Genomic DNA, 15,884 nt, shown 5'->3' on the forward strand with positions numbered 1-15,884 from the left:
GATTTTTCATTTTAAGCTTTTGCTTTTCATTAGCAATCTTCTCCAGACTTAGAACACTGGAATATATGGTCAGCAAACCTAGGTCTTCAAATCACAAAAAAAGTAAGTGTTATTCAAGTGATCCTGTTACCTGAGGTACACAAAAATCATTCAAAAGCAGTTCTTGGATACTCATAACTTCTCAGACTTTCACAAACCGAAATGCTGTTTCTCTATCAAACAGATAATGCAGCCACTCAGTGACGGGTGCTCTGGGCTGTTGCTGCAGGATGCACTGGCGTCCTCCTTGCCTGCGGGATCTTTCCAAGGGACAGTGCCGTGCAGCTTTCTGAGAAATGATCTCAACAAAATGAGTTAGAATTCTATTTTCAAGTGCCAGGAGAAATATAGCATTCGTCATGCAGGTTCTGAATAAGACATCTACGTTTGTCTGTGAGTAAACTCCTCAGGGCCGTGCCTTCCATGTGGACGCATGCAAATGACAGGCACAAATACACAGACTGGCCTCATATTCAGGGTGCTGAACACCAGCAAAATGCTGCCTGGCCTTGGGGGAAGGAAGGAGACCTTCTACAGCCAACTCTAAGCTTCAAGTGGGAGGAGCATTCATCCAATGTTAATCCGTAACCAACACGACATCTGCCCAAACACAGACAGAAGAAAGGCACCTCTGGCCCAGCTCAATCCAAAACAGGACACAGCCGGACAGCCCCAGGGGAAGTAAGATAAGCCGTGTGTGTTTGTGTGTGTGTGTGTGTGTGTGTGGTGCTGTTGTATTTAAGAAACTCATCCGGAATGCATGCCTTGCTTACTTGCTACCATTACTCTGGCTCTTGTGCTCATTAAATAAACACTGGCTAAGAGGCTACCTCTTTCTTTGTCCACCTGCCTCACTGAGTATGAGCTTTACTTTGGCAGAGATTTGTTCTTTGCTTTCCTCCCAGCGTTCAGAACCGGGCCTAGCTCAGAGAAGGTATGCGACAGATATCTGTGGAATGGAAAGGAAGAGCAGGTAAGCAAGAAAGGACGAGAGCCCTGGCGGGCGCAGGGCAACTGGAGCCCGAGCTCTAACCATGAGCGCCGGTCCACTCTGCAAATGCCTCCCAGCCTCCTGTACCTCCTGTACCCTGGCAGGAGACATCCTGCCCCTCAGAGAGAGCGATGGGCAGGACCGCCCCACTGATAGGCCAGCACACAGCTACTGTCCTCTGCATTTCCTTCTGCCGATAAGGGAAGGAACCCAGGGAACTGTGTCGATGTGTGCGTGGAAGGCCTGTGACAGTCACTTCTTTCCTCCAAGCCTGGTGCTGAGGGGAGGGGTCAACCCCATGGTCCAGATGCAGGACTGGACGGGATACATCTTTCTTCGGTACACTTCTCTAGACTTTGATATTCTCTTCAGCCAGCCATTTCTGGAAGATGGAGGTGGTGAGAGAAGCAAGGGCTGGCTTTCGGAAAGCGGAGCACAGCAAGGGGGTCCCCTTCTCACAGGGAGAAGCTCACCAGGCCTCGGGACCAACTCCTTCCCTCTGGCAGACTCCTCTGGCCCAGACATTACTCTAGCCACTAAATCTAATCTAACGTAATGACATGTGCTTGCTCTGCTACTTACTGCCACCGAGAGAACAGAAGCCCAGGAAATTCAGCTGAGCAGGCTCATAACCCAAGTATGAAATTCCTCTCACGTCATGATTTGATCACGTGACCGTGACCTTGAGCAAAGGTAAGCTGCAGTGAACTATAAAGCAGCTGCCACATGTCAACACAAAAACACCCAAGCTGCCATTGCCAAGGAAGGCCCCGGACACACTCAGCGTTCACAGGAAACGAGAGCTGAACTGCCACAGCTGACACCAGGCCAGCCAGTGAACTTGCAATCACTAAAGCTGCATGTTTTCTAAATTTCTTACAAAAAATAAATGTATTCTCCTTGAGGCTCTGCTACATTCTGCAGAAAGTTCTGGACTCAGAGAATTTCCCTCTCAGGAGAGTGCCTCAGTGAACGACATCTGATCAGAGATGGGGCTCCCACCCAGCTCCCCATACACCCAGGGTCTAGACTGTCCCAACCATAGAATGGCCTAATAATAGGACCACTACTAAGGTGGTCTCGAGGACTCCTGTGGTCTGAATGTCTGCAGAATCCTAACCCACAAAGATGATAAGATGATAGCATTAGGAGATGGGGCCTTGGGGGGTAATTAGGGCATGAGGGTGGAGCCCCATGATGGGATTAGTGCCCTTATAAGTGAGACCCCACAGAGCTCCCTTTTTCCTTCCACCATGTGAGGACACAAAAGGAAGGTGCTGGCTGTGACCTAGGTGGAGGGCCCGACCAGCAGGTGACCGTGCTGGCACCTTGATCTTGGACTTCCAGCCTCCACAACTGTGAGAAATAAGTCTGTGTTATTTATAAGCCCCCCACTCCCCCTGGTCAGTGGTTTTGTCATAGCAGCCCAAACAGACTTAAGACAAGACCAAATGTGAAGTCCTAGGCACATATAAAGGCATCCTATAAACAGTAGCTATAATTATCGCAGAATGGCAGAAAAATTAAATTGGTGAAAATCAGTGGTTCCTTAACAGCAGGAGGGAGAGTGAAAATGCCAGTTTGCTCTTGTGTAAATCTTAGGCAGCCGTGTCACTGGCTCAGGGTGAATGAGAGTCACCAGAATGTGGTTCGAGAATCCCTCCCCTGAAGGCCCACCTGCTCCACGTGCCCTGCAGTGGTTGTTGATGGGAAGCCCTCGTTTGGGGTGGGAAGTGGGTCTGAGGATGCATCATCCACAGTCAGGGCTGCTGCCAGCTACAGATTCCAGGCACTTGGCCATGGCCTGGGGTTCCGAGAGCCTGGAGGGAAGGCAGGCCCACCGTCATGCCTGTGCACCCCGCCCACCCGCCACCTGCCGTGTCACCCCACCGCCTCCACCAGCTGCCCCGTCTTCTCCAGCCACGCTTGCCACCCACTGTGAGCACAAGGAGCCTCCTCTCCAGGCCAGCCTCGGCCACCTGCAGGCCCACGGGCTCCTGCCTCCTCAGCATTCCCCAACCCGCTCGTGTTACTGCCCAGAGAAGCCTCCTCCTGCCCGCCCACTGCCACCACATGCACAGTTCCTTCAGTGACAGCAGGAACAGCACTGCTCTGAACCCTAGGCACATCTGTGGAGCACTCACAACAGCCCGTGGGCTGGGAGCTACCATCACGACCCCATTTTCCAGATGAGGAAACTGAGGCACAGAGGAGTTAAGTGACTTCTCAAGGCTATGCAGCTGAAAGGGTCAAGGGTCAGGTCAGGATTCAAACCCAAGCCTGGCTCCAAGGGCAGCTCTCAAAACCCACAGATTCAGAACAATTCACACCCTATTTCAGAGGTTCCCAGACCTGAGGATGTTTGCCATCTGCCAACTCCATCGTTATTTATGTAACATTTTTCCTTGGATTGGTTTAAATGAGCAAGAGAAGTGTTCAAAGCCGCTCACTGTGGTCGAATCGAGCCTTCCGCTAATCAGGACGGAGGAGAACTGGGGCGGGGTGGGTGCGCTTTTCTTCACGCTTCAGTGTTTGGCTCCACATTCAGAACCATCTGCCCCAGGGTCCAGCTCCCTCTCATCCTAAGTCTTTCTCTCCCACTCTTGACACAGCCCTGGTGGAACAGAAGTGACGGGTCAGACTTGAGAAAAGGTCTGCCCTCTTCCCTGATTCACGCCTGATTTCCCGCGGACCTCGGCACTGGCCTTCAGCCTGAGTCTTGTCTCCGGAAAAGAAGTTCTTTCCTTTCCAGACTCAGAGCCCCGCTGACATCGAGGCAGCCAGTGCCAACACACGAAGAAACCCAGAGGCTCCCACGGGCTGGTAGCCCTGGGCAAGAGCGGTCTGAGGCCCCAGTCCAAGGACAACCAGCAGGGAGAATGGGGCTGTCGGCCCAGATGGAGCAAAGGAATCCACCCTCCCAGTGGCCCAGAAACCTCGCTCCAGCTTCCCAGAGGAAGTTTAACTGGATCTGTTGATGGGAAATTGCCAGGCCTCTCACCCATCCGGATCCCCACTGTTCCCAGGTTCACATGAGATCCAAGACAGCCACAGGGGTCAGGAGACAGAATGAAGGGCCAGGCAGGCCCCCCAACCTGGCCCACTGCCCCTCCTCTTGTACCCACAGTGACCTTCCTGCTTCCAGGGCCCCGAGGTCCCCAGAGCCCCTCCAGCACGTGCACTTTCTGCTCCTCACAGCCCCGCAGTCACACCAGGACTCCACAGCCCTTAGGCCCACCTTGTTCCACAGCCGTCCCTTGTCCCTCTTAGAGGCCACCTGGAGCCCTCAGGCACTGACCTCTCCTCCCCAGCTGGAATTGCAGTTAACATGTGTCTGCTTGTCTTGGAGGTCCTGGAACACATGGCCCTGCTCAGTGAAGGGGGTGCGATGTCTGCACACGGACCTACAGGCCTGTCACCAAGTTAGCGCCACAGGGCAGCCCACCGTTTACACCTTCACCGCCTCCAAGATTCCACAGCACATCTCACAGATCAGACACTGCTGGGTCCAAACCCCGTTTCTGGCATTTCCAGCTGGGTGAGCCCGAGAGCCCCCTAAGCTCGCTGGGCATCAGGTCCCTCACTTTACAACCCAGGGTGACCGGGAATACAAACTAAGATCATAAGTGCCAGTGGCCCACACAGCAGGGGCTGCCCCAGCCTTAGGGTCAGGGCCAGGGTTAGGGTCTGGGGACCTCGAGGACAGCCAGCCCCTGGCTGGTTACAGGGAACCCTCCTGCGAGCGGGTCTTGGGCAGCAGATGGAAGGGTCCAGCACGGTGGGCACGGGGGGCTACATGTCAGCCGAGCATCACGGTGGCCCTGCAGGGTCTCAGCGCTGCCTGCCAGGCTGCTCCTTCCAGGGGCCTTGATTTTCCACCTCAGCCAGAAGAGAAGTGGCCAAGGAGAGGGCGGGGAGGGCGGGGGAGGGGCCCGGGGTGACAAGCACCCGAGCAGGCCTCCGTGCTGCCCCGGAGGGGACCCAGCGCAGCCACAGCAAAGCTGTCGGCCCCCCTCCCCCAACCAGGTCTGCAGCCGCCAGAAGCCGAACCACACAGCTGGAACAGAAGCACCTCCTTAAAGACTGGTCCCCAAGGGGCCAGCGCCCCTCCCCTCCGCAGGCTGCTGCCCCTCCACCTCCCATAGTGCAGCCCCCTCCAGCATCCCCTGCACAGCAGAAGGGAGTTCCCAAAAAGCAGGCATCCGGCTCCAAGGGAGGCGTTTGTTATGTGTGCTCCTCCGACTAAACATCCGCCAGAGGGTTCCCAGGAAAGGGCCCCATCAAGGAGGGTTGACTGTCTGTGGAGGTCATTCCTGCTGCAGTCCCAAGACAGGGCCATTCTAAAATGTGAAATTCCAAGAGCCTCAGCTTGCCCAAAAGAGTGAGAAAGAAAATTAAGTGTCACGTATAGAAAGATTCAAAGCACTTGCCAGCTTCAAAATCTGGAGCCAAGTCTTAAAGGAAAGTTAAATGCTGGCTTAAAACCAGCTCCATCCAAGTAACCCAGAGCTCCTACCGGATTCTGGGAGCGAGCATGGGAATTCCTGACCAAGTTTTGCGATCGGAGTTACTCAGAGGTCAGCAGGGGACACTGCACACAAGCCTGGCAGCCACTAGCTTCTGGTACCTCCACCGAGGGGAGCCCACCGACAAACCCACTTACCCTGCTTGCCAGGGGCCCCTGTCCTGGAGCCTCACGGTCGCCGGCCCTGGTTCACCCCAAAGCACCCCACCCTCAGCCTCACTATGTCCGTTAATGATCCTCCCCCTCAGTTGCCCTAATATTTTAATAAAGGAGTTTGCTCACTGCAAACTGTGGTTAATCTGGGGGTCAGAAGCACCAGGTGCAAGGGTCAGGGGGCCGCCTTTTAGCCGACTCCAAACTGTTCCCCTGAGGTGAGGACCTCTCCCTGAAAACCCCACCTGGACCTCCTGGCAGCAGCAACCGCAGGGCCACCCGAGCCCTTCCCCTCGTCAAATCTGAAACCCTCTACTGACCTCCCTTCACCTGCCCCGACCTACAGCCAAATCAGACCCGCATCCACCCAGACCCAGGTCTGGGCTTTCATTCCCCTGTGCTAGTCAACACCAGCACCCAGTGGAGGAGAAAACAGGGTCAGAGAGCTGGAGATTTGCTCCAGGTCACACACAGCTGGGGACAAAGCGGGCGGGAATACAGGCCACCGCCCACCCCGCCGCCTCACTCCACAGTGGGCTGGCCGGCCCTGCCCTCGGTCCTCGGGCCTCCCCTCCTCGGCCTCCCAGAACCCAACCCCCCAGCACTTCCTCAAAGTCTTCTCCAATGGCGTCCCAGCAACTTCCTGCTTCCTCCCGCCAGAGCCCACAGGGCCCTTCTGTGACCTTAACAAGTGGCCACGTAAAGACACCCGGGGCCCAGGGCACGAGCCAGCTTCTCAGGAGGTGCCTCCAGGCTTCAGACCTCGCGGCCCCTCTGCCCAGGGGTGCTGGTGTGGCTGTCCCAGACAGAGGGCCGCCCCAGGGGCTGGGCCCCATTCTGTATGCTCAGTGGGCCCCCCATGCTAGGGACCAGTAACGCCCAGTGCCTGGTCGGCTGGCCCAGACAGGAGGTGTCCTCCGCGCCGGCCGAGGGGTTCTGAGGCAGGCAGTGGGGAGGGGGCCTGCCGTCCGCTCTGCGCCTCTGGGCAGGGGCTCCCCTCTGTGCACGCCCCGCCATAAGAAGGCCCAGCTGGAACAACTACAGAAATCACCGCCTCCAGGGCTGGACCCACAGTGGAAACTCCACTCGGCTCACGTATGGGCACATGGGGGGTGCCAGGCCTGCTCTCCCCGCTGCAGCCCAGACACCCAGCTCAGCTGCACAGCCTGGCCATGACCACAGCAGCGCTGCCCTCACGGCAACCCGCGTTCACAGAGGAGGGCCAGGCCAGGGCTAAAACCTGCTACAGATTAATTAAAAGGTCACATCTTAGATAAATAACAAGGGCCTACTGTAGAGCTCAGGGAACTATATTCAATATCCTGGGATAAACCATAACGGAAAAGAATATGAAAAAGAATATATATGTGTATAACTGAATCACTCTGCTGTACAGCAGAAATTAACACAACATTGTAAATCAACTATACTTCAATAAAATAAATTTTTTAAAAACTTTTTTTTTAAAGGACTCATGTCTGGACCCCTGTTCAGAGAGCCTCACACGGGAGATCCTGGTTCAGAGCCTGGTGAATACTCTCAGGCCGCTCTCTCCTCTGTCCGAGCACAGGCACCACCACTGAGAGGTCCTGAGCACAGGAACACCGGGACCAGCCACAGCGTCTGCTCTGCTCCACGCCCTCTGCCCATCCCCAGCTTGGAAATCCCTGGCCCAGAGCCCGGGCTCCAGGCAGGCAACGGTCTTGAACCCCTGCACCACCTGCCTAGAGGACAGAGATTTGTGTTTGTCCACATCCCCATCGCCAAGGGCCTCTAGAATCTGTCTGCTTAAACTGAATGTGAAGGAGCATCTTGCGAAATAAGCACGTGGACGGCTGGAGAGAACTGCTCCCAGTGCTATCTGGCTGCACAGCCTCGGGGAGCCACCCAGATTATCTGTGCCTGCCTGGCCTCTGCAGCCCTGGCCTCAGAGGCCTCAGGCGGTGCCAGGGGGCCCAGGTTTGCAGGCCTGCTGGCTCACTGGGGAGAACAGCTCCCTCAGGTCAGTTCTGAACACACCTCTGGGCAGAGGAAGGCTGGAAATCGGCTGGGCGGCCCTCTGGCCCTGGCTCCGGCCTCAGGTCACAGGCTGCCCTCTTCCCCGGGAGACACGTGCAGGCCATCCCAGGCTGACCCCAGCCAGCAGAGGTCCTGCCCCTTCGCTTCCCATCGGGGAGGGAGCACCGCACCTGAAGGACAGACCCCAGCCCACGAGGCTGTCCTTCTCCCAGAGCCACGCAGCCGGAGCCAGCACGAGGTGCCCCACGCGCTGCCTAGCGGGCCCCCGAGGCCTCGGCCCGTCTGCCAGGGTGCGCCTGGGAATTGCCGCCAGCCAAGCAACAATTGCAGGCAGGGTGGGGCCGGGATGAGGACACTCAGCTGCCCCGGGGTTCCCAAAGCTGGTCCTGCCAGGCCTCCCCCACCCTAGGGAGGTGCAGCTGCAAATACACCCCAGTGCTCAGAACCTTGAAGAGAGCAGACAGCCCACCCCCAGGCAATGGCCCAACTTCCAGAGCAGGAGCAGAGCGGTGCCTGCAACCTGGGAGAGCGGTTCGGGAGCATCCTTGAACACCAAGAGCAGGTTGTAGACACGTGCACATTTAGGGTGTGTGTGCAAGAGCGTGTGCAACACACGTGGACCCACATATCACTAGGGCTTGGGACAGGAGTGGGTTCACGTTACAAGCTCTCTGATGATTTTTCAGAAATGCACCTCTTCAGAAGAATTCAGCAGACTCAGGAGGGAGAGGCTCTGGGCACCTGAGGACTGAGATGGGTCCCCCAGGCTTAGGACAGACCAGGCAGGCGTGGTCCCCGGAAATCCACCTCCAGCACCCCAGCCCGGGAGAACCACATCCCCACGCAGTTTCCTTCAAGGGCTCAGCCCATGGGTCTGGAACTTTGTCTTCAGGCCGCCAAGGCCTGTGACCGTCCTGGGGCACCTTGGGTGCCACCATGTGAGACACTTGGCAGGAATGCACTTTATTTTAGTGGCAGTTTGTATGCTGGCAGGACAGCCAGCACCAAGTGTAGGCAGCTCTCCTCTGAGACAAGAGGAAGAAAACCTCACGTCAAAAACCTAACGTGACCAGGAAAATGATGAATCCAAGTCCCTCAAAAACTAGCTGCAATTACAGACAACCCGTTCACACACTTCTCTTTTCCCTCAAACAGTAAATAACAACAGTCACCTGGCACTAAGACCGGCTGGAGTTTGTAAAACCATTTCTTCAGGCTGAGTTTGTTTATTTTTAGAGAGAGAATAATAAATTCTTTGCCTGTACTTATAGGTTTATACCTTGCCCGGGGCTGCTCTGCAATGGAAATGAAGTTGTACTTTGTTTTAACGAGCTGGCTGCAGTCCCGAGACTCCCGCCCAGTTACACACACACTCAGCAGGCCAGCCGAGCGGCTCTCAGAGGCCTGACGCGGCCCAACCCCAGTTCCGGGTCCCGGTCCACGGGAGGACTGGAGAAAATTAGCCCATAGCTGAACTCCCCTTACCTCGTCCACCCCCACCCATAGAAACTTAATCATAGATCAAGTCGGGCCAATAAGGGTGAAGAACAGCAGGGCGGCTTGTCCATTAGAGCAGTGCCCCCAACTCCAGTGTGCAGGGCCCGGGGGTCCCAGGCCACGATGCTGCTGATCTGTGGACCCCATGGAGTCAGGAGGATATCTGTCCAGGGGACCCAGGTCAGCGCAGTAACTGCCAGTAAAGGCTGGGAGGGACTGTGTCGGCCGAGGGGTATTGGGAGCAGGGGAGGGACAAGCAAGGCAGGGCGCACTAGGAGCCACGGCAGACTAACGAACGTCACTTTGCTCCATCCAGAAGTTCAACTGAACACAGCTTCCCCAGGCTTGGTGCACTGGATCTGTGATAAAACCTGCGTCCGAAAAACAAGCAGGAAACCAGGGGTCCGCGGGGTCAGGACCTGCTCCTCTGAACCCTCCTCCTGAGATAGCGCTGTAAAGGTAGGTTGAAGCTTGAGCAAAGGGGTTTTCCCACAGGGATGCAGTGACAGACCAGAGACCTCTGAGCAAGGCAGTCCCGGGAGGGGGCAGAGCTTTGAGAAGGCCAGCACCTGCCCCCCAGACGCCGGGTCCGCTCAAACCCCCCAACACACAGGCTTGGCATACAGAATACGTGAAGAATTTATTCAAGGAGTCACAGATACAAATATCAGGTGTAGCCCCTTTTTGTTTGTTTTATTTTAGCCCCTTTTTAAAGACTCAATTTTATTTGTTGTGCCACAGTCATAAGCACACTAAGAGGGGCTGCTTTTAGTTACCCCAGCATGTACTTTACTCAGTCCATGCTCATGTCTACTTTTCCTGAGACCAGAGAACATTTCCCAAGTGGAAACATGGCCCCTGATACTCATATAACCCCCCCGCCCAGAACAGGTCACAGGCACACGGGACTGCACCAAGAGCCTGCCTGTACCTTGAACGTTTGTCATATTTGTTTCTGAGGACCCAGTTCCTCCCAGGGGAATCTAAAGACAACAAGTATTGCCCAGGTAGGCAAGGAGGCCGGGGCTCCTCCTGTCAACAGCCCGGCAGCAGCGTTCGGTGCTAACATCCAGCGCGACAGAGGCGCCCTCCCTCAGGGGACACATGGTACCTGTAGGTGATCCTCACTTCAGTTCCAGGCTCATCCTGCTCCCAGATCAAAGCGACGCTCTCCGGGGACTTCCGAACGTGCTGATCCAAGCAGTTGACTGCACAAAAACAGGTTCATGGACATTACACTTGGTGCCACTGGAGTCGGAAAGGGGAGAGTCAGGTTTGCAGTGGTTTGCGCTGCTCTCACTGGGGTGGACCCTTCCCTCGTCAGAGGCGGGTTTCTACTTCCTTGCAAGGAGAAGGGTGACAGAGCCCGCAGAAACGAGGTGGTCACTACACAAAGATGACCTCACAGGTACAGGTGACCCCTGGGAATGCTCTGAAGCAGGTGCTTCACACCAGGAGTCCCAATCCCGGCCCCCACCCAGGGGACTCTGACCCGACTGGCCCCGTGGTTTTCAAGGCTCCCTGACGGTTCTAACGTGCGCGGCCAGGGCTGAGCACCGCAGGCTGGGCTGTGGGAAAGAAGACTCGATGCAAACAGGGCGCCCCGACTCAGTGCGCGTGCGTGGGGTGGGCTCTCGTGTGGTGGAGGTGCGATCCAGGACAAGGGCCCACATCCCTTCTCAGGTGTCCAGCCAGCATCCTGCCCCAAGAAGTGATGCAATGATGGCAAAATGCCTTGCTAGTTTTCCGGGAGGCTCTGCTCCCCCTCCCTCCATTACCCAAGCTCAGGTCACATGACTGCCCGCAAAAACAGTTCAGTTGTGCTGGTTTACCGTCAACCTGAAGATCAGTAGGATCATGTTCATTGCTAACCTCTTATTCACTACCACTGGCTGGACTTCAAGGTGAGCTTGGCTCTGGCCGGTTTGTGCCAGAGCCCCTTCCAGCCGGCCCTCGTGGCCTGTTTTCATTACGCACTTCCCCATCAGCAGAGGAATAAATACCACAAACAGCTGTGGGGGCAGCAGCCACTGCCCACCTGGCCTTCAGGGTCACCCTCATGTCCAGGTACATAAATTTTTCTTTTTTTTTTTCTTTTTGGGGCAGTTACTATCTTCTCCAAATCAATCTCCTCCTACATAAATGGGAGATGCACCCACTGCTGCATCGAACTCACAGGGCTGGGTCAGAATCAGATGGAAGGCAATGCTGAGGTGCTACCACAGGAATACAAGGTCAACTGCCACCTGATAATCACCCTGCTGCGAGTTACTACAAATATTTCCTGATGGGAAACCATTCTGACAAAAGTTATGAGAGGCCCTCCCCATAACAAACTACGTGATTTCCATAATCCTCAACAGGGTGAACTCACATGAAAACATTTACAAACTTTAGCTTGTGTCTGTGTGTGTCTCTGTGTGTGTGTGTGTGTGTGTGTGTGTGTGTGTGTGTGTGTGTGTGTGTGTATGTATCACATTTTTCCCTCTCAGGTTATTTTATCTGTCATTTACTCTTATAAATTAAAAAATTTCATTTCAGCTTTCTGGCTCCTAACAAGTATATAAATTATACCTCAAAAAATTTAATAAATAAAGATAGATGTCATGGGAAAAATTGCTACTTACACAGGAAAGTTCTTTGAATTACTAGAAAAATAGAAGAGAAAAAATGCCAAAAAAATAGAAGAGAGGAAAGCAAGAAGACAAACTAAGAAGGGGCTTGGTGGCAAAACCTGGATTTACACAATAAACCCAACATCAATGTGTGTGTCAGTCTGGTCCAAAGTTTAGAAATCAAGAGTTTTCACACTAAAACCACAGATTTCTGGCTTCTCTTGAACAAGCAGCAGATGAGGCCATACCCTCGCCTGGCAGCTGAGGTGGTGACCACTCTCAGCAGGGGTGGGTCCCGTCCCCTCCCCTCACTGGCTGTGCCGAGTCTGCTGAGGGCCTTCCTGCCTCAGGGCCTTTGCACAGTTTCACCCTGCCCGGGGTACACCATCCCACCCTCACCACTCCTGCCCTTCATCTGGTGCCCACCCTCCCACAGGTCCCAGCCTACACGTCCTCACTCTATTATGGAGCACTTCTCTTCCCTTGGACCTCATGCCTCCCAAACTCTTAACTCTTCCTGCGATGTATCCAACTTGCTGCCCCTCTGTGGGCAGGGGCTGGATGCCCTGTTCCTGTTTGGACACCTGCAGCCTGACCCAGGCCTCAGAGCAGAGGAAGCACCTAAGCCCTGGATGACGGATGGACCTCCCAAGTCTCTGAGCTGGAGGGCAATGTGTGGTCCAAGTGACACCAGGTTGGCCCCATGCCCAGGGGAGGGAACAGACCTCTTCTCGTCTTCATGGCTTAGTCCCTCAAGAAGTTTTCTTTTTGGTCTAAATTAGGGCTTCTAAATTCCCCAGGATCCCCAGAGGACTTATGAGCATGTAGCGAGGCCCCACTCTAAGTCTCTGACTGAGCAGGCCGGGGTGGGCCTAAGCATTTCACTTCTACCAAGATCTGACATGATGCTGTGGTCCAGGACCACGCTCACACTGGCGGACGTATGCACACGTGCACTCATGTCTACCTGGTATGTATATTCCCGATTCCGGGGGGGCTTTCTTTTTCCAATGGGGACAGGAGTACTTAAAGACCCTTGCGAGCTCTGTAAGACATCTGGCCACGCCCCCACTGGATGGCAGCCTGGGGTCATGGTTAAAATCATGCTCTAGAGCCAGGCCGCTGTCCAACCACTCGCTAACTGCTAACTGCAGACTCGCTTGTTTATCTCTAAATAGCATCGCTAAATCTCACTCTTCTAATCCGTGGTGGTGGTAATGGTTCCGGACTCTAGGAGTCACGGTAGTAATTAGATGCCACTGGAGTTTTCCTGCCATGGGGTCAGATGGTGTGGCTGTGTCCCCAAGGGAAACACAGTTCACAACTGTCGTGGACAACACTCAGATGACACAGCGCCCAGAGAAAAGCACAGTGCAGGGTCTGGGGCGACGTGGCTCTACAACGCCATGTGTATGTTGGCTCTTAACACGTATGCGTGGCTCCCGCTATTGCCTCAACAGCAGAGGGAAAAACAAAAGAGGAAGGAGGAAGGGAAGGAAACTCTTACATCCGCCATTTTTAAAAAAGTCTCCACCCAAAGAACTGGGCAGTGGGACAAGGAAATTTCCTTTCCAAGTATTTCCAAGAAGAGTTGGGCAAGAAGACAGTGCAATTTAAGGATTGGCTCAAACCCGACCTCTTATTTCAAGCCTTTTCCAAATTTCCCAGCACACAATGATCTCTCCCTCCCACCACACCATTCAGCGCTCACTCATCTTCCCAGCTCTGCTAAACCCTCCCCCATCTGGGTCAGAATGTCCCTGCGGGCAGAGACCACGTCCCTAAGATTCCTTCAACATGGGAGGGGGGCAGGGGATGGTGTAACACTTACTAATTCTCCCCTTAGCAACTGTAAAAACCTTGAGAACGTTCCCCAGTGTGGATCTGCTCCTTTACTGATCTGTGGTCCGTCTCATTAGAATGCAGGCTCCGAGGCACTGGGGCATTTTCTGCACCATTCACCACCAAACATGAGTTGGAGGCTTTATTTCCACATCTGTACAAGGGAGGCCACCAGACACTTCATGTTGGTGTCACAAGGATGATGTGAGATGAAGCATCATCTCATTCACCTAAGGGCAGGTCTGCACCCGGGCCTGGCACGGCTCTGCAAGCAGGTAAGCTGATGTTTGTGGTGGGTTTCTGTTTGTTTTTAAGAAAAGGTGACGAGAGGGTCATCATTTCCATCATAAACATGTACACACAATGGCAGGCATTTTCATTCAACGAACTCTTGCTGGTTGTTTAAATGGCATCCCTGCCCCTCCCCACTTTACAGAAATTCAATTTTAATCCAAAGAGATAAGGGAGTTAATATTCACAAAAGAATTCACAATAGGTTTTCTTTAAAGAGAAAACCTCCTTGGTACAATTTGAGGTATTACATCAGTCACAAAAATTGTATTTGCCAACTTTCCAGAAGCATCTGCTATTTAAAGTAAGTCGCGTCTCTAACAACTGGGGAGGATTCAGACTTTTCTGAGGGACGCTCCTTCTGAGACCTGAGGTCATGTGTCCACTTAGAGTTCCTTGAAGGACCTGAGAGGGCTACTTCAGTCGCTGGAAGGCAGTGCAACCCGGAGGCAGGCTCTTGCCATCTCAGCGTGTCTGCCATCTGAATTATTCGAGGCACGTCATGAAGAGGAGAGAGCTACAGCGAAATGGTTTCCACTGCTGCAGGGAATGTTCCCAAAAGCGTCCAAGGAACCTCTGTGTTCAATGCTTAGTTAACAACAGTGTCTCTATACCCGAGCTTGAAAGTAAGAATAAACACACTTGTTTTTTAAACTCAGACTCAAAGGAGAGTTTAGTTTTGTGTTTTGAAAGCAATGCGTCACTACCCTCCAGTTCTGCACTTGCAACTTCCTGACATCTCGGAGTTTATACCCAAGGAGCAAAGACGTCTGTTGAGCCCTACAAGGGAAAGAGCCAAACTTCAAAAGCTGGAAAGAATCCTTTTCAGAACGTGGCACTGCAGGGGGTGCTGGCTTTACCTCCCCCACCCAGGGCCTCTGACACCACGACCTACCCACTCCTACAACATCGGCCTGGCTCTCCCAGGATCCAAGACGGGCTTTCAGAGCCACGTCGGCCACCTGTGTGCCCTCCCCAGCCACCTGTGTGCCCTCCCCAGCCACCTGTGTGCCCTCCCCAGCCTGCCTCCTGGAACAGGCTGATCAGGTGGAAACCCCCATGGTCAAGTTCAGAGGAAGCACAGCAGGCTCGGCAGCACTGATGAACACCAGGTTCAAGGTCACAGCCTCCTCCCAGGATTCATTAATAAATAACAAAGGCCAGTGATTGGGTGCAAGGAATGTTCTAAAGACAGTGCAGAGTGCTTTAGAAGTGTTTTCTCATTCAGTGGTAACAGCAGCCCCAGGTGCCCCCAGGTCACCTGCCGCTGGTCAGAAGCCTAGCAGCCTCTGCCTTGGTCTCTGGGACCTCTGGCCGCCAATGACCCTGGGCCTAGTCACCACCCTGTGAGAAGCCCCTTGTAGGTGCTTTGGGCCACGGCTCCAACTGAGCCCAGCCTGCAGTTCAGGCCCCAGACTTGGGAGTGAGCAGCACGTAGATGACTAGAGTCACGTAGATGACGGGGAGCAGAGGCAAGCCACTGCCGGCCCTGTCCAAAGTCCTGACCCATGGAATCCGTGAGACTAATAAAATGGCAACGATAGGAACTGGAACAGAATTCAGTTACGCACTATTCTCATGTTACAGAAGAGGAGACGCATGAAAGAACAGTTAGGGGAGAGAGGGAGGGATAAATTGGGAGATTGGGATTGACTTATACACGCTACTATATATAAAATAGATAACTAATAAGAACCTACTGTATAGTGCAGGGAACACTACTCAACACTCTGTAATGACCTATATGGGAATAGAATCTAAAAAGGAGTGGATATATGTATATGTATAACTGACTCACTTCGCTGTACAACAGAAGCTAACACAACATTATAAATCAACTATACTCCAATTAAAAAATTAACTAAAAAAAAATAAAGCACTTGGCAAGACTTAAAAAAAAAAAGAACAGTCG

General features: G+C 53.8%; 1 protein-coding gene across 2 annotated transcripts in view; it reads right to left on the bottom strand.

Moving 5' to 3' along the window:
- Positions 1–15,884, bottom strand: part of ACSS1 (acyl-CoA synthetase short chain family member 1) — a 43,014-nt gene that overhangs the window by 24,650 nt on the left and 2,480 nt on the right. For both annotated transcript variants that reach the window (XM_057530143.1, XM_007191860.2), the window contains exon 2: positions 10,336–10,432. In XM_057530143.1, the coding sequence (XP_057386126.1) occupies positions 10,336–10,432 (97 nt within the window). The remainder of the gene's footprint in view (positions 1–10,335; positions 10,433–15,884) is intronic.

This window comes from Balaenoptera acutorostrata, chromosome 15 (genome assembly GCF_949987535.1).
Source record: "Balaenoptera acutorostrata chromosome 15, mBalAcu1.1, whole genome shotgun sequence".
Taxonomy (NCBI): domain Eukaryota; kingdom Metazoa; phylum Chordata; class Mammalia; order Artiodactyla; family Balaenopteridae; genus Balaenoptera; species Balaenoptera acutorostrata.